The 22392-nt window shown below is 45.8% G+C and overlaps 1 protein-coding gene across 1 annotated transcript in view; it reads right to left on the reverse strand.

Moving 5' to 3' along the window:
- The window catches only part of Tmem132d (transmembrane protein 132D), a 434330-nt gene extending 412294 nt beyond the window's left edge, over positions 1–22036 (reverse strand). Inside the window, exons 1-2 of the mRNA XM_051204894.1 lie at positions 22029–22036; positions 20510–21430 (exon numbers count right to left, since the gene is read on the reverse strand). Coding sequence (XP_051060851.1) covers positions 20510–21430; positions 22029–22036 — 929 coding nt within the window. The remainder of the gene's footprint in view (positions 1–20509; positions 21431–22028) is intronic.
- Positions 22037–22392: the final 356 nt, after the last annotated feature.

A 22392-nucleotide genomic window follows, 5' to 3' on the forward strand; every position in this document is an offset into this window, starting at 1 on the left:
TCTCCCCCCTTCCCACTGAACACCTTTTCTGTTCAATCAGACAGTGAGATTTGTAATCTCCAGCTCTTCAGATAATCAGATAAGTACCCAGTGTCCCGTAGTCTAGGCTTTCTGATGAAAAGTGGCTGCCCCTACCCTCGTGGATTCTACACAACAGTGGGGTGCCCTGGGTTACATCCAGCACAGTGGGAACAATCAAGACTGAGCAAGTCTATAGATCAGGCGTGGAGGTGGGAGGGTGCTCTGCTTGGACGAGAGCTGGAGGAATGGCGAGAAGCCTAAACTGGGCTTTCTGCTTCAGTATGAGCTGCGTAAGAGACTCCAAGCTGAAGCTTTAGCTATTTGCTGCCCTCAAAGGCAAAGAGAATGCCCACCTCTGGGCTTAGATTCCAAGGTCTTTTGCAGGACTAAAAGCAGTACCACCTCCCTCTGCATCAGGTACTGTCTCTGTATCCACAGTGCCTTTGACGACCTGTTCTCCTTTCCCTTAAGGCAGAAGTCAGGCTCAAGAAGGTCAGCTTGTTATTTAGCATGCTAAGGGACAGCAAGACAGAACCTAGCTCTGAGGTTAGGTTCCAGTTTGCTGACATGAAAGGACAGATGACTTTATGAGCTAGTTATAATAAGGCTTGCTCTGGGTTACAATTAATATACATAAATATGGTTATTTAGTGACACGATGACCCATGTATCTCATCTCAAAGAAATCCTGATATGAGAAAGCTACAGAAGCCTAGGAATATGACAAACAATCCATCAAAGACCCAGATTCCCCCCCCCCATCTTCCTGCTCTGTCTCATTCAGATTCCAATCTTTAATAACCTGACTCAAGGTCTGACTACCAGGATGCTGCACCAGGCAGGAAGCGAGGAAAAGCCAAGCTGTAGCTTAGCTATTTGTATCTTAAATGACGGCCATGCAGAAACTTCTGCTTAGCTCTCAACAGAATATCCTGGATTAAACAGCCATAAAGGATTCAACGGAGAGAAGAATTGAAATGGACCAGACTCCAGGACAAGTCAGAACTGTGTTAGCAAGAAATGGGCAGGGTGGATGTTGGCTAGGCAACTAGCGGTTTCTGGCAGAGTGACCATGAATTAATTCTAAATAATTGATAGCAAAGCAACAGGCAGTCCATCTGTGAAGACCCAGTATGAGAAGAGCGATTTTTAATCCAAAGTTGTGACAGTCCCCATGGTCCACAAATGAGTATGCTTTGTGGCAGAGACTGGAGAGGAAACCTATCCTCCATGTTACCAAGCTGAGCTATCACAGATCATATGGGGCTGGAAGAGTCTCACACAAGGGAATGTCACTATTTGAAGGTCCTTCCAAAAGGAGGAAAGCAGAGAGGAGAAACATGGTACCTACACATCTTCTCGTGATTTCCAAGCAAGGAATCATCACAGCTTGACTTTGAAAGTTTCAAAAGGGAGGGGCCTTAGAGATAGTGCTGATAAATGGCCTGTTGTCAAGCATGGTGACCTAAGTTCAAGTTTCTGACACCTGTAAAAAGCTACCCACAGCTGCACACGTCTGGGATCCTAGCACTGGGGTAGTCACAGGAGGATCCCTGGAGCTCACTAGTCAGCTCTAGGTCAGGTGATAGAGCCTGTTTCAAAAAATGTTTTGGACAGTGATTGATGTAGTGATATTTTGTTTGTAATCTAACAAATAAAGTTTGCCCGAAGCTCAGAGTACAGAGCTAAGCTACTAGTTAGCCACACACCTAGTTAAGAGCTAAACCACTAGTTAGCCACATACCTAGTTAGGGGCTAAGCTAGTAGTTAGCCACATACCCACTAAGCTACTAGGTATTCATAAAGCAGGCAGTGGTGGCCACACCTTTAATCCCAGCACTCAGGAAACTGGCAGATGGCCACGCTGGGCTACACCAGTGATTCAGTCTTTAAAAAAAAAAAAAAAAAGAGAGAGAGAGAAAACAGCTCACAATGGTGATCTCAGCACTGGGATCACATACCTTTAATTCCAGCACTAGAGAGGAATATAAAGCAGGAGGGGATGGGAGCTCAGTATAGTCTGAGGAGCAGTGGCAGTCTGGAGATGCAGTCTGAGGCCAGGAGCTCCCTTACTATCTTAGCATTCATAGAGGCGAGAACGCTCTAGTGGCTGGCCACTCTTTTTCTGATCTTCAGCTTTAACCCCAATATCTGTCTCTGGGTTTTTATTATTAATACCCAAGAGAAATTATTGAGGGTGATTAACTAAGCAAAGATGTGTTGCATTTGCTTATGCTGGGGAATATTACTATGTGAAGGTGGGCTACATTTATTTGTGCTGCCTTTGTTAACGATGCTACATTTGCTTCACTTTGCCTGCCTAAGGCACCTGATTGATCTAAGAAAAAGTTGAGTGTCCAATAGCTAGGCAGGAGAGGGATAGGCGGGGCTGGCAGGCAGAGAGAGGAGAAATCTAGGCTCAGAGGAAGAAGAGAGGAGAGGACAAGGGAGAAAAGTGGGGGGGGGGGTACCTGGGGCCAGCCAAGCAGCCACCAGCCAGCAGACACAGAGTGAGACATACAGAAAGAAAGGTAAAGAGCCCCAAGGAAAACGTAGATGAAGAGAAACAGGTTAAATTACAAGTTCTAGCAAGAAATGAACCTAAGCTAACACTAAACATTCATGACTAATAACAAGTCTTCCTGTTGTGATGTGGGAGCTGGTTGGTGGCCCAAAAGAAAGCCTGCTACAAACATTCGTCCATCAAACATACGTACACAAAGAATAGAGAAATGTCCAGCTATCCAGCTAAAACAGAGGGTGAGAAGACATGACGACGTCAAGACCCACTATGGCCATCTGGGAAAACTGAGAAGGGAACTTGTAGCATGGCTCTTCCCCCAGTGGTGTTCTGTCTTGTTCTCAGCACAGCTCCAGTCAAATCAGGCCTGTGCTTTTTGAAGGATGAAGAATCTTACCTGGGGGCAGGGATTGGGGAGGGGGCGGATATCACCTGCCTGGCAGACAGCAGCACTGTCTCAGAACCAGACTGACTGGACCATTAGGGGACTTGCTAATGAGGGTCAATGAACCCCTCTGAGATGCTTTTCTTCTTAATGTTCAGTAATTTTCATCAATAGAGAGGCTTTCTCAGAGAGTGTAAGAACCCTTAATTCTGGTCAGTGAGGAAATAGGATCAGCAGAGGGCTGAAGAGATGGCTCAGCAGTTGAGAGCATTGAGGACTCGGGTTCAATTCTCAGAACCTACATGGTACCTCAGAACCACCTAATTCCATTTCCAGGGGATGGATCCAACACCCTCTTCTGGCCTTGGTAGGCACTGCACACACACAGTGCACAGATGTACACACACTCATACACACAAACTAAAATAAATATTAAAAGTCACTCTTTGTCAATCCTCAGATATTGGTATAACAATCAGCAAGGACAGCCATAAGTAATACTCACCGAGCCACCACAACATGGAGTTCTGTTCTAGGCAAACTGAACAAGCAAGCTGTCATAAGCCACAGGCTCTGTCTTCATCCTTATATGGTAGAGTGGGCTTTGATGTAAAACAGTCAGGCAGCCTTCCCCAGAGCTTGCATTCTGTTTTTCTGTAGCTTTGGAGCCTGTTCTGGAGCTCACCCTGTAGACCGGGCTGGTATTGAACTCACAGAGATCAGCCTATCTCTGCCTCCTGAGTGCTGGGACTAAAGGTGTGTGCCACTACTGCCCCAGAGCTGCATTCTTAATTCTACTCCCTTATCAAAACAATGCAGTTAGCACTCAGTTCTGCATTAGGTTATAGACTCTCCAGCTGTCCCTCTCTCACTCCAAGAAGTGAGCCCACACTTCTGCAGCTCTGTCCAGAGTAAATAACATTTTCAAATCTTAAAAGAATGGAGTCCCCTCACTTCCTTTTACAGTTACAAACAAGGCCTACCCCACTAGCTTCTGGCTTGTGGGACAGCTAGACTTGTATCAGTGGGACCTGATATCTAGCAATAGGCTATGTCCCATGGTGTGTAATTCATTCCCTCCAGTCCCTTCCCGGCTCCAAAACTTGTAAGAACAATACATAGCCTTTTGTTCTCTGGGCTTAGGGGTTCGTGCTCTTTCCCTCAAGGGCATCATTGTGGCCTCTTATGTCCATGATGCTACTGTTATTCTAATGAAGCTTCTCTGTAGGGTAACTTCTTCATTTCAGCTTCCCTTCCATAGACATGTGTGGTAGTTTGGATGTAACTGGCCCCATAACCTCATAATCCCATAATTTCATAGGGAGTAGTACTATTAGGAGGCGTGGCTTTGTTGGAGTGGGTGTGGCCTTGTTGGAGGAAGTGTGTCACTGAGGAGGCAGGCTTTGAGGTTTCATATACTTATATACTCAGGACACCACCCAATGTGTCAGTCTACTTCCTGTTGCCTGCAAGACATAGGACACTCGGCTATTTCTCCAGCACCATGCCTGCCTGCATGCTGCCATGTTCTTGGCCGTGATGGGCTGAACCTCTAAAATGTAAGCAAGCTACCACAATGAAATGTTTTCCTTTATAAGAGTAGCTGTGGTCATGGTATCTCTTTACAGCAATAGAAACCCTAACTAAGACAATATGCCTTATCTTTTGATAACAACTGCCCTATTTAGCACTGACTTAACACAGCCTAGAGCCATTTAAGAGGAAATTCTCTCCCCTGAGAGACTGCCAGATCAGATTGGCCTGTGGACATGTCTATGGGGAATGGCTTATATAGTTAATGGATACAAGAGGGTCCAGCCACTGTGGGTGGCACCATTCCCTAGGCAGGTAGTTCTGAGTTCTTTAGGAAGGATAGCTAAACATGAGCCTGCTAAAGAGTCACCAGGCAATATTCCTTCATTACTTCTACTTCAAACTCCTTCTTGGGTTCCTGCCTTGACTTCCTTCAAGGATGGACTGTGATTTGGAACTGTAACCCAAATAAAACTTTTATTCTCTCAAGTTGTTTTTAGTTGTATCACAGCAACAGAGACAAGAGCAACAATCCAATCCACAGACATCACCATTGTTTGCCTACAATGCCAAGCATACTCTAGGTAGGCTTCCTTTTACCCTACCACCATCCGAACAGTGTTGCCTTCAGCTAGGCAGACAGGATAACTGTCCTGTAACAGTTTACTACAGCTCATAAAACAGCAGTGATATTCTGGGAGAGTAGGCTCAGGGCTGAAAGATGGTTCAGTCAGTTAAATGCTTTCCATACATGCCTCAGAACCTGAGTTTGAGGGCAACGTGTGGCTGGAATCTACAGCAATGGGTAGAGCTTGCCAGTCAGCAAGCCTGATTCACAAGAGGCCCTGTCTCAAAGAAACATAGTGAACAAAGCGTGAATGTAAAGTTATGGACTCCGGTTGCTGCTCAGAACATGACACCCTCAGCAGCCCTTCCCCTCTCACAGACACTGACAGGCACCTGCCATGATACTAATACACTTCCAGGTTTGGCACCTGGAATGTGAGTTTACATCCGAGGGGCATCAGTGACTACACAGCCTGTTCACCAAACCTTTCCCTGCCTCAAGCTAGTGGACCTGGTTTCAGGCTTGCTCTCTGAAACTACCATCCTCAGAGAGCTCTAAGACACTGACTCCATCATTTGAGCTCTGTTCAGAACACCCACCCATTCTGTCTGCCTGTCTCTATTACTGGGACCCTAACTTCTCTCGGAGCCCTGAGATGTTCGGAGCCCGGAGCCCTGAGATGTTGTTTATCCATCTGTTCCTGGCATTAATCCCTTGTCTAATAAACTCCTGTCCCCAAACAATCCATTTCAGTGACCTTCTTCATCCCACATGCAAGAGGGTGACTGAGGAGGATGTCTGATATTGATCAGTCCCCAACCATACATGTGCATACATGTCCCCACACACTCACATGTATACAACACACACAAATGAAAGAAAGGGGGGTATGAGGGAAGGGAGGAAATCAGGAAAGAAGGAAGGGAGGAAGCTGTGGTGTATATAGCTAAATCAACATGGAAAGCCCCAGACACCCATGGAATCTGCAGCCCTTCCTCTATGCAAGCTGCACTCAGGAGATGCAGAAAAGCAAAGAGCCAGAAGCCAAGGTATTGGTGAGATGAAATGGGGCAGAAGGAAGGGGAGGAAGCAGAAGGATTTTGGACTCTTGCAGTCAGTGAGGGAAATTAGCATTTTAATTTCCTACTTACAATGCTGACCTCTTCTACACAAGGAATGGATAAGTTAGCATATCATGGCCTGTCGAGATATTTGCAAACAGTTTCGTGAGAGTTTCTAGACTTTGCAAACTGGCTGATACACATCTCTGTGGCTCAAAACTCATTACACCTTTGTCTGCCTCTCACACCCGCAGTGTAGGTTGCTCTTTATGACATATATAAAACATACCATATTTGTGGTGCTAGGGACTAAACCCATGGCCTTGAGCATGCTAGGAAAACACTCCACCACCATGCCACATCCCCTGCCCCCATTTTACTTCTTAATTTTGACACAGGGTTTTACTAAGTTGCCCCAGCTAAACTTGAATGTGTAATCCCCCTGCCTCAGTCTCTTTAGCAGGTGGGAGGACACACCTATCCCATTAGACCCAGCTAAAATAAGCATGTTGCACACACATACTGATTTTTATCTGTTGCCTACTTTGATTTTTATCTATCGCCTAATCATTAAAAACTTCAAAGTGACAGTATGTTTTAGCTCATTTTGAGAAAATGTGCCAATCTGAAATTCTGATTCCTTTCTATAATTAAGAGCTGTCAGGTTGCAGTGGAGGGGTCTTGAGGGAAATTTAATCATTTTCTCCTTTTATATGAAATAAATTCTATTTTAATTCTACTGACGAGGCTCTACAAAGAGCAAAACTTCTGACTGTTGCGAATATGCTTTTGAAGCAATGGTTTCAGCTGCTCCAAACTCCAACAGATCTCACAGTGGGCTGTGAGCCCAAGGGAGCCCAGAGCTGAAGGATCCCCGGAACACACATATGTACAATTGGCGGAATCTGTATCCTACCTCTCCCCCATTTGCAAAAGGGAAGGGAGAAATAATCTGATTTTGGAAGCATTCATGTAAAAACTCTTGGAAATATTTCTGATGTTTCCCTCACTGGGCTGTGGAGTCACTGAAAATGTCTCTTGGCAGGAGAAAGAGAGAAAACAAAGAATAGGTAAATATTGAGAGAAAATATAAAAATATTATTGTGTAATATCCCTACCAAACAGAAGAGAATAGCAGAGATTCGTGGCTTCAAGTAAAATGAGCTTCAGCTTTGGGAGGCAGCAATAATTCTAAAAGAAGATAGCTGGTGTGTTCTTGCTTAGTGAAAAAGACACTCCTTGGCAGTGGTAACCTGGTCATTATAACATGCTTCCAACATGAGGGATGAGGACTCTACAGAAGTGCACATGGCCTCCACCAGGTCACAGAAGCTGCCCTCAGCAACCACAGAGCACTGTTCGCTTGAAGCTAATGGACGGAAGTTGAATATTGGGCAATTAGCAAAGTGACGGTGGTAAGTGAGAAGTCAGGTGAACTGAGATGTAAAGAGAAGACACGGTAAGGTTGTGATTTAGATTCCCAAAGGCACCATGCTGGATGCACATACTCACCAAGAGAAGAGGCTGCACTTAGGGGAAGCAGAAGGAGAGGCACCATGACAGATATTATAATAAACATGACTAGTTTACATCCAGCAAACAAGGAAACATAGCTTAGCACAGCACATCACAGTTCAGGGGTTTGCTGGTCTCTAAGGGTATGTAACAAGGCAAGGGCAGACCACCACACAGACTTGTGGCAATAATTTGGATCTTGAATGTCCCCTCAAGCTGTTGTACTAAAGACTTCCTCCTAGTTGTGGTGCTGTGTGGGGGAATGTGTGGATGATGGGGTAGAAGTCATAGGAGGAGATAGGACCTAGTGAAACAGAAGTAGGTCACCAGGGCCATCCATCTTTTCCTCTCACATTTTTCTTCCTAATCACCATGATGTGAGAAGTGGCCAATCCCACGAGCTCTGCAATGATGCCCCTGCCTTGTCACTGGCCCCAAAGCAGCCAACACAATGAACCACAGATGGGTTCTGAAACAATGGGCCAAATAAGTCCTTCCTCCTGTACATACATTCTTATCCTATTACAGAGATGAAAAGCTGAGCGACACATATCATAAGGACCAGGGAAGTCCAAGTTGTGCCTCTGATGATGGGACCCCAGGCTTCCCCAGTGTATTACCACCTAACGGTGACAATGTAAGTATGAAAATTAGTTAGGAGGGGATAGGCTCTTTGGTAAAGGGATCTGGAGCTGGGTAGAAGGGGCTCTCTTTTAAAGATCAAGTATAAATCAGAGGGAAAAAGAGAGATTGACAGGAAACCCCCAGCCGCCTCCCCCAGACCTCGCTCTCCACAGGGCATTCAAGCTAAAGTGATTGCCACTCAAGGGTAAAGCAGACTTCCATCGTGGTCTTCCCCACCTCTCACTTCCTGCCTGCTGGCTAGATGTGAAAGATTTGACTCCTATAGGATGGCAGATGCTCAGGGGGCAACTGAGGCCTCACCTCACGACAGCCTTCCCATGGCCACTGCCAGTGTGAACCGGGACAACTAAACAGTGCTGGGCATCTGAGACTTAGGGCTGTCTGTTACAACAGCTTGTGTTGCCTTCTCTAACTGTTACAGAGAGAAAAGCAGGGCTTAGGGAACCAGTCAGCCTAAGCCTGTTTGCTTGAGAAGAAGCAGGAATAGTGAGGTGTACTTGTTACAGCAGACTAGCTTATGCAAAGTGAGTTCAAACCTGTGTCGTCCCTTACAATTAAAGTCACATTTTAAGAGTTTATTGGGCCCTCTTATAAATCTACACAATCATGCCATCTACACACAGAAAGATGACAGACAGACACATAACAGCTATGTGGGTATACAAATATGTTAGCATATATTTTTAGGAGTCTTAAGACATGCATAGATTCATAGATCCCTGTGACCATCATTATGGGGCAACAAATCACCCCCTAAGGCTCCACAGATATCCCTCTCCACCTCATCTAGCCACAAGTGACTCTTTATCATTATAGTCAGTTTATGAAAATGCCACTATGCTAGAATAATGCCATAGGCATCCTTCCATAGCTGTGACTTTTACTCAGTTTATTTCCTCTCAATCTTACTCTTCCTTCCTTCCTTCCTTCTTCCTTCCTTTCTCCCTCCCTCCCTCCCTTTTATTATATGTGTCTTGGTGTTTCACTTGCATAAAGAATGTCCATGAACTGTGGCATACAGTCCTGAAAGAGGTCACAAGAGGGTGCTGGATTCCCTGAAACTGGAGTTACAAATAGTTGTGAGATGCCTTGTAAGCTCTGGGAATCGAATCTGAGTCCTCCATAAGCACTGCCAGGACTCTTTAACTGCACAGCCATCTCTCTAACCTTCTAAGGTTAATTTTCAAAACCATGGAGGTGGCCTGAGACAGGACAGCCTGGATAGCACAGTTGTTAATTACCAGGTAACTGGCTCATGGGCTAAAAGGCCCTGTTCTCTGTACATCTACAAGCTTGAAAAATATCAGTAATAAATAATAATCTTGAACCCAGGAGAAGTTATCTCTGTGACCAGCAATTTACAGGCCAGGCAGGAGTGTGATTTTGATGTGTTACAAAGAATCCAAGGACCCAGGGAGGAGGAAAGAATGTAGGCAGAGATAGAGGGTTAAGAAGCCCACCCAGGCTGGCAAGGGACACTCATCTGCCAACAAGAGCAATAGCAGCCAGTCCAGCTTTTGCAATGCTCTGAGTGTGAGCCTCCAGAACCCAACAGCTTGCAGAGCCAAATGGTGCTAAGGGCAGTTTCCTGCTTTTCCATCAGAAACCATTACCCAATGCCCTTCACCTGAGGGCTCCCTATGTGCTGGATTCGATAGCTCAAAGGTCAAAAGCAGGTTAGTTAGAGAAAATGCATTTTGCCTGACACCAGGGTAACCAGGAGGATACCCTGGTTGAAAAATGAGCCTTGCTGTTTTTGGAAACAGACACAAGGGGAAGGGAACCAATTCTTGGCCAGAAGACAGTCATGACTCAGCACTGTGAACAGAAGCCTCATGTCCATGGCTCTCACATGGTGACAAAGACAGGAATGGCCCTTCATCTCCTACAGCAGTTAAAATGAAAACCCTTGGACTTTCTTTGCTTTGATGATTGAGAATTTGGAAGAATACAATCTGAGTACTGGGGAGACGGAGGCAGTCAGATCTGCAGAGCTTACTAGCCAGCCAAGCCTAGCCTTGCAGAGCTCCAAACCACTGAGAGACCCTTCCCCAAAGGTATGGACAGCATTCCAGATGGTAACATCTAAGATTGCTTTCCGGCACCCCTACATACATGAACTCACAGTACAAACACACACACACACACACACACACACACACACGCACGCACACACACGGGGGTGGGGAGGAGAGTTTGGAAATCAGAATTAGAATAAACTACTGCCTCAGATTCATGGAAAGAAAAGCTAGCGCTAAGTTTGGATTCCCCAAGGCTGTGCAATAGGTTCTCGAAAGGACAGAATTTCTCAGCAGCTTACGAGAAATCCTGGCAGCCTTCAGAAATGTCCCCTCCTGCCAAAGGTGACACTGCGATTTTACTTAAAGAATGTCAGAAGCTTCACTGTACATAGATGGCTAGATTCACAAAAGACATCTGACCAATAAATTGTGTCCACTGTAGCAAACCTGGTTATTTTGTTTGCATAATTCTTGGTTTAAAGTATATCTCAGGGAGCTGGAGCGCTGGCTCAGCAGTTCAGAGCAGGGGCTGCTCTTCCAGAGGACCCAAATTCAGTTCTCAGCATGTACATTGAACAGCTCACCACACCCACCTGTAACTATAGCACCATGGAAGCTAAGGCCCTCTTCTAGCCTCTTGGATATGCAGTCATGTGTACACACCCATACATAGACACATAATTAAAAGTGGTAAAATGGATTGTCCTTTTTAAAGAAAGCACATTCCGGGACTAAACGGTTTCTGCATTCGCTCTAGGTCACAAACTGCAGCCATATTAGTCCAGAAGGTTCTAGCATGCATCTTATTAGACCAGAGCTGGTCCTGCTATGAATCCTAGTGGCTTTGAACAAGTCAGGTTTAGAGTTCTGGGGACTCCATACCCTCTGCTGCTTTTGTGTTCTCTCAACAGCCTCTAGACAGTAGGAAAATATGCCTGTCTATTAAATACTCATGACTCCCTCGAGCATGGAAGAGGTCATGAGAGACCCAGCGAAAGCACAGAGACTGAAAACTCTCAGCCCCAATGGTGGCCTCCAAGGTTAGAAAAGGAATCCAGAACAGACTGGGTACGGTGTGACAGTTCCCCTATGATCTCTGCCAAGGATAACTGAGGCTGAGAGAGTATTTGGCAAAGACTGGAGCCATCTGGGGTTCCCACAGCCCAAGAGGGAGGAGCAGTCATAGAAAAATTACAGCCAGGGGTGACACTCAGTATCATACGGTGCTCCAAAACACCTCACAGGCAGGATGGAGATTTGGAATGATCCAGTTCACATGGCCAGTGTATCCAGGGAGAGTAACTGCATTCGGATAGATTACCGAAGAATGCGACCAGAGTCTCAGAGGCATCGCTACCCTCTGAAAGATGACACAATGTTTCTAAAAGATGACACAGTGTTTCTATCAGCAGATCCGGGCTCCATGACACTGCGAGTCAGCCTATGCCTTTATATGCCTCATAGCCTTTGGTTTTAATTACGTAAATCATTCCGTCGACAGACATGTTGGACTTGAGCTCCCAGAAGGCCCTGCTCTGCAGGGGAGGGTACCTGGGAAGAAGGCCCCATTCCACCACAGGTCACAGAAAAAGAGAGAAACAGTTAGAGCAGAGAACAGACAAAGAGCTGGCCTCCAGCCATGGGAAGGTCCTTGGGAAAGAAGCCAGATGAGGGGGACATAGGAGTGGCTGGAGACAACAGCCACACAGGTGCCTCCAGACTCCTACACTGAACACGGAGCAGAGGTTACCCCGAACCCCCAGTTCTTCAGGCCACTCTGGGCCTCTGCCATGTGCTGTGTTGTTTCACCTTGCTTAGGGTCTTCTACTTCGCTAGGGTCAGTTCAAGCTGCTCATGGCCCTTCTCTCCTGACTCCCAGCTGGGACAGAGTTGGCTCCCTTCACCTGGCTCTATCCCATCTCTGCCACACCCTGAGGTGATCGGGCCATGAAAGGACAACTGTTTCTACGGGCAAACATGTCTTCCTAAACTGATGCCCCATCAGACAGCTCAATGGATACCGACTATATCTAGAAACTAACCTAAGCTGGATGGACACTCGTGTGAGGACCATGATAGGTGTAGAAGGACACCTGAGAGGGCAGAGACACGGCTCAAAGGTTAACAAACACAGGAAGCCTCTCTTGACAGGGCCAGAGGGTCAAACAATGAGACCACCAGCATCTGTAGAGAGAGCTGGACCTGTCTATCACACAGTGGCTTGGGAATCCAAGATTAGGTGCTACTGGGAGTGGCCACTGCCAGACCAAACTCTCTGTAAGTCCTCAAGATCCAAGTTGGTTCATCCGCATCATTCTTCCCAGAGACCAGTGCAGATAAAAGAGGGGATCTGCCCCTATTCCTCAATGGGAGGAGTATCCAAAACACACACGAGCATTTCCAATCCACCAGTCTCTCTGCATGAGACTATATAGAAAGGAGTCTCAGCAGGTCTGATGAGAAAATGTGCGGCATGCAAACATCTGGCTCGCTCTTTAGCCAACCCCGCTCCAAGTCTTTCTTTTCCCCCCTCTAAACCTATAGCTTTTGTTGCATTTTTAAAAATAAATCCCCAGAGCTGGGGGACTTCTTGGTGGATAAAACTCTTGCCAGGCAAGCATGAGGATTGGAGTTTGGATTCCAGAAACTTGCACGAATGCCAGGCGAGTGTGGCAGCCCTTCTGTGATTCCAGCCTTGGAAGACAGAGTCAGAGGATCCTCAGAGTAAGCTGGCAAGCTAGTCTCACCTTGTTGGGGAGCTCTGGGTTTGAATCAGTGACAGGGCAATAGAGGATGATTCCTGACATCAGCCTCGGATTCCCACATACATGTACAAGCTCATGTGCGTATATCCATATACACATCAACACAAGCAAACAAGCATGAAAACACATCTGAAAATGGAAAAACTGAAGTAAATTTGTGTTTTATATCTTTATATGTAGGGAAGGGGAAGGAAGCTGAGGCCCAACTCATTGCTGGGTTGGACACCTCAGGAGTTATTATCAAAGAAAGTGCCTCCTAAGTGGCTTCCAGCATGTACCTTTCTGTATTTGTTCTTTGAAGTTGAAGTTAGAGGAAACCTGCTACTTATGTACTTACCAGCGGACTCTCAAAAAGAATCAATGCTGGGAGTTCAAAGTGACCTTAAGTTGTCTGTTTGCATTTCCCCTGACGCCCTGCATTTCATGGCCAGCTACATCGATCTACTGAGCACTGAATCTATTGCCAACCTGTGCTTAAAGTTCCCCTTGCTCTTTGTTTATGCTCTGTAACACCTGACAAGGAAGAGGCCCAGAAACTGGGGCTCAATGAGTCTTAAGGACCCTTCCAAGATGCACAGGAAGAACCCCGCTTAGGCAGGTGCCCATGACACCGGGCTTTATGAGCTGGTCTCTTTCTCTTAAGTGCCCTGTGGTACTGCTGGGTAAACAATGCTTTTTATCTCAAAGTGCTATTTTTGGCAATGACTAATGTAACACCAGGGGCACTAGGAAAGGCCACCATCTCTCCTATAGCTACCCCCCCCCATTAGCAACTTTTGTTCCCACTACGCATGTTGCATTCTCTGCCCTCATTCCTGGATAAATAAGAATTGAATAAATAAGACTCATCCCCCACAGAGGCCCCAGAAGCTGCCCTGACTCACTTTCTAGGGGAACAAAAGGATTGTGGATAGTGTGTTCCTCTTCTATCTAGCTAGCTGGTTCTCATCAGAAGAGTGCAGGGATTCTACTCTCCAGCCTCCTTCCATTCCCCTTAGAGGCTGGACAGACAGACAGGAGGAGAAACTACATTTCAAATGTATTTATTCAAGTTCCTCAGTGAGAGTGGTCTGAGTAAGTACTGCCTCATTCCCGAGGCTCCTGGTGGATACAGTGCAACATGAGGCTGTGTTTACATAGCAGAAAAAGGCTTGGTCAACATTGCACACAGCATGGAAAAGAAGAATGTGGAATCATAGGTATCCAAGGTCCACATCCATCATCAGCATCATCATCAAACATGACGACCTCCATCATAATCATCAACACCCCATCATCACCAGTATTATCAGCATCACCATTGTCACCATCATCATTGTTATCACCACCACACTTGTCACCAATATCACTATCATCTTCACCATCACTACCACCACCATGACCACTATCATATGACCACTATCACCACCATCACCCTGGTCATCATTATCACCCCCATCACCATCATCACTATTATCATTATCACCATAAGCATTACATCATCATGACCACTGTCATCATGACCACCATCACCCTGGTTATCATCATCATCATCATCACCACCACCATCATTACTATTATTATCACCATAAGTATCACCATCATCATTCATTGTCAGTTCTAGCGTCCTCATGCCTGTGGTGGGGACAACAACTCAACACTTTGTAGCAGACATCTTTCATGTGACCTAGTTCTAACTCCCTTTTCTGGAGAACCCCTGGATTCCCTAATCATAGTGGTCACTGCCCATACTCAGTTAATTTCTTTGTCATAGTAGACACACAGGGTGCTTCCTGCTGGGCCGCTGAAGAGGGTGAATTGTTCTCTCTGCTCTGACATGGCCAGGGGTTCAGTGTGTCCTAGCCATGCCCTCTTAGCATGTAGGGTTTAACAGATGTCACACTGGTCATTTACAGGGTCAGGTTGGGAATCTCCCAAAACCATTCTCTTCACAGGAAGGAAATGCCTCGTCTCCCACAAAGGTAATTTTAGGAGCTACTTCTCCTTATAAAAGCCATACCTGTCCCCTCTCTGCCCCTCAGGTCTGGCAAGGAATTATTTGAGTTCAGGGAGCTCAGTGAGGGCCTTTGCTTGGTACAGCAATGGCAAGGAGCCGTTGGAGGACTCATGATGACAACTAGGAGAGGCACGTGTCGATGCCAACCTCTGTTCCCCAGCCAGACTCCACTCTGTCAATACCCTTCCTTGGTTATTAATCCTTGAGTTCCTCAGTAGACACCTAGGAAGCCATTTGTTAAGTTAGCCATGGTGACATGTATAGCCTACAACTAGAAATATTCCAGGATTCAAATTGGCTTCCACCAGCTAAACTAGATTGAGAGGAGCCCTGAGGGACTGAATGAAGCTCAAGACCAATTACAGATCAACTCATCATTTCGAAAGCCCCAAGTCCTCTGCAAAGCAGCTTGCTGCCTGTGATGGCTGTTCTTGATCGTCAACTAGACTACATCTGGAATTAACGGAGCAGCTGGGGAGTCCTGTGAGGGAGTTTCTATTTTCCTTTTTATTTCTTTCTGAATGTAATCATTTGAAGTTGGAAGACCCACTTTTAATATGGATCTTTTGAAGTAGGATGATGCATCTTTAATCTGGGCCACACCTTCTGCTGGCAACCTACATAAAGGACAGAGAAGAAGGAAGCAAGCTCTCTTTGCCTGATTACTCTTGATCTTGCTGGCAAACCCATTCCTTCACTGGCATTAGAGCCTACTTCTTCAGGATTCCAGCATATGCCTATACCGAAGACCAGCTGAGACATTCAGCCTCATGGATTGAACAACTACTGGGTTCTTGGACCTTTCTTTGGACCATCTGGACCACAGCCTGTAAACAATTCTAACAAATCCCCTTTATGTATATGTTCCTCTAGAGAATGCTGACTAATACACCACCTGAAGGGCATTCCCAGACCCATCTCAATCCTGATTCCCTGACACATGTCAAATATACTTTTATATACCTTAGCATTCTCTTTTACAGGTCTTTTCTTAGCATGAAAATGCCCTGGGAAGGCTTAAACCAAAGCAGCTTTGATATTTTAGTTGTGATTAACATTTGTACATGTGTGCAGGCCTGTACATTTGTGGAGGGTGGTGTGTGTGCTTGTGAGCATCTGTGTATGTGAAGGTGAGAGGTCAACCTTTGGTGTTGTTCCTTCGGGGCCAACCACCTTATTGAGACAGTCTCTCTCATGAAGTGTGAGGTGTGCTGAGTCAGCTAAATTAGCTGGCCATTGGACCACACACCACCATATATGGCATGTTTTATGGGCATGTTTTGTGTTCTTATGGTAGACACTTTCCTTTATGAACCATCTCTCCAGTTCCCAAAGCATCTTAAATATGTGGTGGGCGCAAGGCTGTCAAAGAGTTCTTGGGTGTTTAGTATTACAGCTGCAGAGCCCACTGCAAGCCCCAAGTAGTCTTTGCTAATGTTTGTTATCAAGAGGCGTTTGTTCAGTCAAGGAACTCAAGAATGGCCCTGACTATGGGACGAACCCTGATTTGTCTTAATTCTGCCTTTTATAGATCTGGTCTCTGTCCTTGACATTGAATAAGCATTTGACTCAAGCCCCAGTCCAATCTGAGGACCAGGGCTTCTTAGAAATTTCACCTCTATAGGGGAAACATAAAGGAACAGCTGGTGCAAAGGGAGAGAAAGGGTCCCTGTGTTCCTCTTCTCCAGCTTGGCATTTGGGCACTGGTGACTTCTGAAAACTGCATCCTGTGGGGAGGGGGATGGGAAAGGGGACGGTGGGTGGCATTTCAGAGCAAAGGGCACAAGCGCTGTGGGTGCTTCTGTTCTTCATGGGAAGGAAAACATTTTCTGATATTCAAAGGAACTTGGATGTCCACAAAATGAAAGTGCTTTGCTTTTCTTCTGCAAGGTGGGCTTCAAGACTTGAGCAGCAGGGTTGGATAGATTTTATCAGACAACAAGCTATCAGGGCTTTCTTGTTCTCAGTGACAATTGCCCTCTCCTGCACCCCTACACACACACACACACACACACACACACACACACACACTGCACACCCTAGAGAGAGAGAGAAAGGGAGAGAGACAGAGACAATGAGACAGAGACAGAGAGAGCAAGAGCTTGTTAAATTGTACTTATAATTTCTTCCAACCAGAATGGAAGCCCGTCATACATTCGCCACAGCATCTCCCCTGAGGTCACAGACAACAGATAAACCTAACCCTATGTGCGGAAATTCAAATGATAGACTCACCACATCACCAGGTTCAAGTTTATGCTGTCCACTTATTTAAACAGGTTAGATCACTCAAGATTGGCATACATTAAGTGTGTAGCAAGCATGCACCCAAGCCCAGGGAACATCATAGAAGAGCAGGCAGGGAGGATTTAAGAACAAAAGGATGGTGAGAAGAGCTGTGAAATGTTGTGTTCTGAACATGACATAGCTACCACACCCATGAAGTCACAGAAGCTATGATTACCTGTATGTGGTCAATCTAGTTAAAAGTCCCAGCATGAATGAGGGAGAGTCTCCAGGGCTCAACCCCAACTGAGGAGCTAGTGACAGTCAATAACTCCTAGAAGAAACAGAACCATTCTATTTTTTTTTAGGATAACCCTATTGGTAGGTTCCCTCTGCTCTAGTGGGTAATCCCACCCCCACGCACATATGCATGGCATTGACAGGACTTAGTGGGCTACAAAGGAAAAAGGCATGAAGTTGGGAGGGTGCATATTGTGAGGATATGGCAGAAAGGGGAAATTGATAGTAGATATATTTCAATGAATGTATGTCAAAAATTTGCAAAAAATAAAGAAAAATTTTAAACTAAATGCATAAAGAATGGATTCTGAATAAATGTACATTTTCACTGTACCTGAAACTACCCAATCTTTTGACATATAACCAGGGCCAATGAACATACAAGGGTTCAATGTGTTTGTTTCAGAGTGTGCAAATGCCTAAGCCTAACCCCATGGGGTGTGTGGCCCAGCAAAGGGGATGCCTTTTGGTTCCATTGGAGAACTAAGAGAGCATATCTCACCCAAGACTCCAAGGAAGACATTTATTGTATTACAGATGGTGATGGGATCCCAAGCCTTTGTGAAACATAAACATACAAAGAGATGCTTCCAGGAAAAGCTAGACGAGCTCACTTTCTGAAAATGAAGTCCAAGGGATGGTGAGATCCAAGGCCTGGACCAGCCAATGATCAGCATGAACATCCAAGGTAAGATGGTAAGGATTATAGCAGAGGCCAACTCTTCCAATGGTTTCTAGGCAAAGCGCTTCTCTCATAATGAGCCATCTTTAAAGATGCTGTGGAAGGCTATTGAATTTGGAAATTGAAGCACACAACAGCAGATCATGGGGATGGTTTAAGCCAAGCTGCAGTGAAATCTGTTTGCCAGACAGACATATTGAAGACACAGGTCCACAGATGTCTTTCTACCACCCCACCACTCCCACCCCTTTAGCTAATCCCCAGATGCACAAATCATGAAGCCGAGGTTTTTATCTCCCAGTTTGAACCAAGTTCAATCATTGGACAAATGCTGTTCTCTAATGTCTATTGCTTTAGTCAAAATTAAAAAGGAACCCTGATGCCAGGTGAGAATCAACTGTTTCCTTGAACTCATCAACCCTAAACAAAAACATAAGGATAAGGGCAAGAAGAGAGAGAGGGGGGGGAGAGGGAGAGGGAGAGGGAGAGGGAGAGGGAGAGAGAGAGAGAGAGAGAGGAGCTGCAAATCTTGATGAAAATCTGAAACCAGATTGGTAGCTAATGAACTTGAAGAACCACAGGCAGCATGTACCCCACATGCAGTTACATTCATATTCTACAAGATCATGGTAAAATTAATGTGTTGGGGAATGGAGAAATAAATGGTTCAACAGATAAGAGCACTTGATGCTCTCGCAGAGGACCGGAGTTTAGTTCTCAGCACCCAAATCAGACAGCTCCAAGGGATATTATGCCCTCTCCTGGCCTCTATGGGCATTGCACTCATGAGGTACACACACACACACACACACACACACATACACACACACACACACACCACATATATACACACAGTATAAATTAGAGAAAAATAGATTTAAAAATAAAAAAGAAAGCAAGTAATATGTTGCACAGCAGGCCAAGTCATGGCATGCTGTGTTGGGACACTACTGACTGACTGACAATGTTTGTCCTGATTAATTATTACAGTCAGATTTATCTACATTTAAAATGAAGCTAAAGTCTTTAGTTACATCACAGTTGACACAAGGCAAGTTCCTCTTACATATTATGTTCCAAAGAAAGTTCTAGAGTGTTTTTCTAAAGTGCAAAGTGCTTCTTTTAAACGTCTCCTTTGCTACAACCTTACATAAGATATCCAAGATCCTACCATATATTCCCCACCCTTTACGCTCTTTATTTCTTTTTTAAACACCACATTCTATTTCCAGGGAGAAACAAAGTGATAACTTTGAGGCTGGTACCGCTTTATACTTAGAGCCTGTCTGTCTGGAATAGCTTCTGAGTTGGCAGAGCCAAGTTCTCCATCCTCCCTGACAACTGTCGCCACCATTTGCAGATTTGCTGTAACAGTGAGGTGTTTAAAGACCCAATTGTGAAGTGGCTGATTTGGAGAATGTTCCATGTCCCAAGTTTGCTGATAAACCCACCACAAAGGCCAATAGATCTTGACAACATCCTGGCTCTTCTATGACAGCCTGGGAGTTTCATTAATATTAAAAAGACTACTTTATGACCCTGGAGAGATGGCTCGTTGGTTCAAAGCGCTTGCTGGCACTGCCAGTGTACCCTAATTCAGTTCCTAAAACCCACATCTGGTAGCTAACAACTACCCGTAACTCCAGCTCCAGGGTGATCTGATGCCCCCTCTGGCCTCTGCAGGTACTACATTCACATGCATATAACCAGATATAGACACACACACACACACACACACACACACACACACACACACACACAAAACCTTAAAAAATAAATAACATATTCTGATCTAGGAAGATATTTCATCAATAAAGTGTTCATCATGAAAACATTGGGTCCTGAGTTTGAATCCCAGAATCCATGTGAAACAGTTGTCTGTTGATCCAAATGCTGGAGGGTGAAGAGAGAAAGATCCTGGGGTCTCACTGGTTAACCAACTGATGATACCACCAAGCTCCAGGACAGTGAGAAACCCTGTCCCAAAAATAAAACCAAGGTGGGCATCACCTGAGAAGGGACACCTATGGTTGACCTGTGTCCTCTACATTCATGAACACACATGTACATGACCCCCCAATCCACACACATATACACATTGTTCATAATTTAGTGGACAATCAGAACCATCAAACTACCTCTTATATGTCACAGTGAGAACACAGCATGTGAACATCTGAAAGGAGCTCCATGCTAGAGGCATAACACAGCTGCCCAGCTGGACCCTCGACCCTCAGGGCTGCCATAGACAAATTCAGGAACCTGCTCACCTCAGTGTGAAGTGATCCTCTGTGCAGTTCCGGGAGACAGAAATGGGGAAGGTGAGTACATCTCCTTGCCGTACAGTCTTGGGGACATAATGAACAGCGACATTGTTATCTAAACGAAGTTCCCTCAGAGGTGGACTGCTGGGGGTCTCACGAAGGAAGACACTTCCAATTCTGTGCAAAGGGGGGCTAGATTCATCAACATCATTGTGGCCCATCGGAGTGCCACCACCTTTCCTCGAGTCCTCCTTGGCACAGTCCCCTCGCTCATCCCCTGGCTGTACAGCATAATATAGTTCTACAGGGCTCCCTTCCGGCTGCTCTGTGGGCCTCCTGCGCCCAGACATAATGGTAGGAGGACTGAACCAGCCAGGCAACATTTCCAGCTGGGCCACACACAACCCCAGGGCTCCGCCCAGCCGGCAGCTGCCCCGAACCTCTCTGGTCTCTCGGAAAGCAAATACCCGCAGGCAGGGTAGCTTTTCGTCCCTGTGGTCATTCCAGTCTCTGCCCACGACGTGGAAGAGAACCTGCACTTTGGGATGGCTCAGGTAGACCTTCTCCTGTAAGATGTAGGCCTTCAGCCTCCAGTTAAGGGAGAATGTGTTGGTGAATCCAAACGGGTTGGAAGGCAGCATCAAATCCTGAGGCACCACCTGCTCAAGTGAGAAGGGCCCGTAGCTGGCGTTGAGCACCGGCAGTCGCTTGGACTTGTAGATCAGAAAGGACTCAACCCGCGACTGCAGGCTGGAGTTGCGCATGATGTCCTGGTTGGCCTCCTTCAGGAAGAAGGACACATCGGCATTGTTGATGTGGTAGGTCACCGGGAGGTAGGTAGGCAGCAGAGAGAACCGCTGGATGCTCTCCAGGATCCCCCGGCTTTCTGTCACTGTTGGGAGGAACCAAGGGCAGGTGTTAGTGATCCTGGGACACCAGATTTGCAGACTCGGAGGGAGAGCACATCGGTAAACACCCAACTCCCACCTTTGAACTCATGATGCCACTCTGAATTATCCAGTGTTTCTTTGAATCAACTCAATGGATAGAAAATATATGTAAAGGGACTGGGGGAGATGGCTTAGTTGGTATGTACTTGAGGTGGAAAGGAATTCCAATTCCCAAAACCCATATTTTTAAAAAGCTGAAGGGGCTAGAAAGATGGCTCAGAAATTAAAGGCTAGGTTCACAACCAAGAAGAAGCTGAACACAGTGGTGCATGCCTATAAGTCAAGGGCTGGAGAAATGGAGACAGGAGGGAGGGATTTCTGGAGCTCACTAGACAGCCAATCTAGCTTAAACAGTGTGTACCAGGTTCAGTGAGAGACCCTGCCTCAAAAACAACATGAAGAAATATTGAGGAAGAAATGATACTGGCCTCTGACATTCACAACGTGCATGTACATACACAAGTGTGGCACACAAAGAAAATGTATCTCTCTCTCTCTCTCTCTCTCTCTCTCTCTCTCTCTCTCGCACGCACACACACACACACACACACACACACACACACACACACACACACGTGCACATGATATGTGTTGGGTGGGTATTTCCTCCAGACTGAAACAGTCCTTTCAAACTCACAAAGCATTGTAAGAATTCGCATGATTACAAAACACATCAGGACCTGCCCAAGCTTCTATAGCAGAGAGAGAATATTATCAGCCAAGCATGGTGGCACACACCTTTAATCCCAGCACTTGGGAGACAGAGGCAGGTGGATCTCTGAGTTTGAGGCCAGCCTGGCCTATAGAGACAGTTTCAGGACAGCCAGGGCTACACAGAGAAAACCTGTCATGGAAGAAAAAAATAAAAGAAAAAAGGAGAGAATATTATCCTTGGTGGAGGTGTCTACAATGTGTCCAAAGTTCCAGGGCTAGAGCTTT

The sequence above is a fragment of the Phodopus roborovskii genome, unplaced genomic scaffold, assembly GCF_943737965.1.
Source record: "Phodopus roborovskii unplaced genomic scaffold, PHOROB, whole genome shotgun sequence".
Taxonomy (NCBI): Eukaryota; Metazoa; Chordata; class Mammalia; order Rodentia; family Cricetidae; genus Phodopus; species Phodopus roborovskii.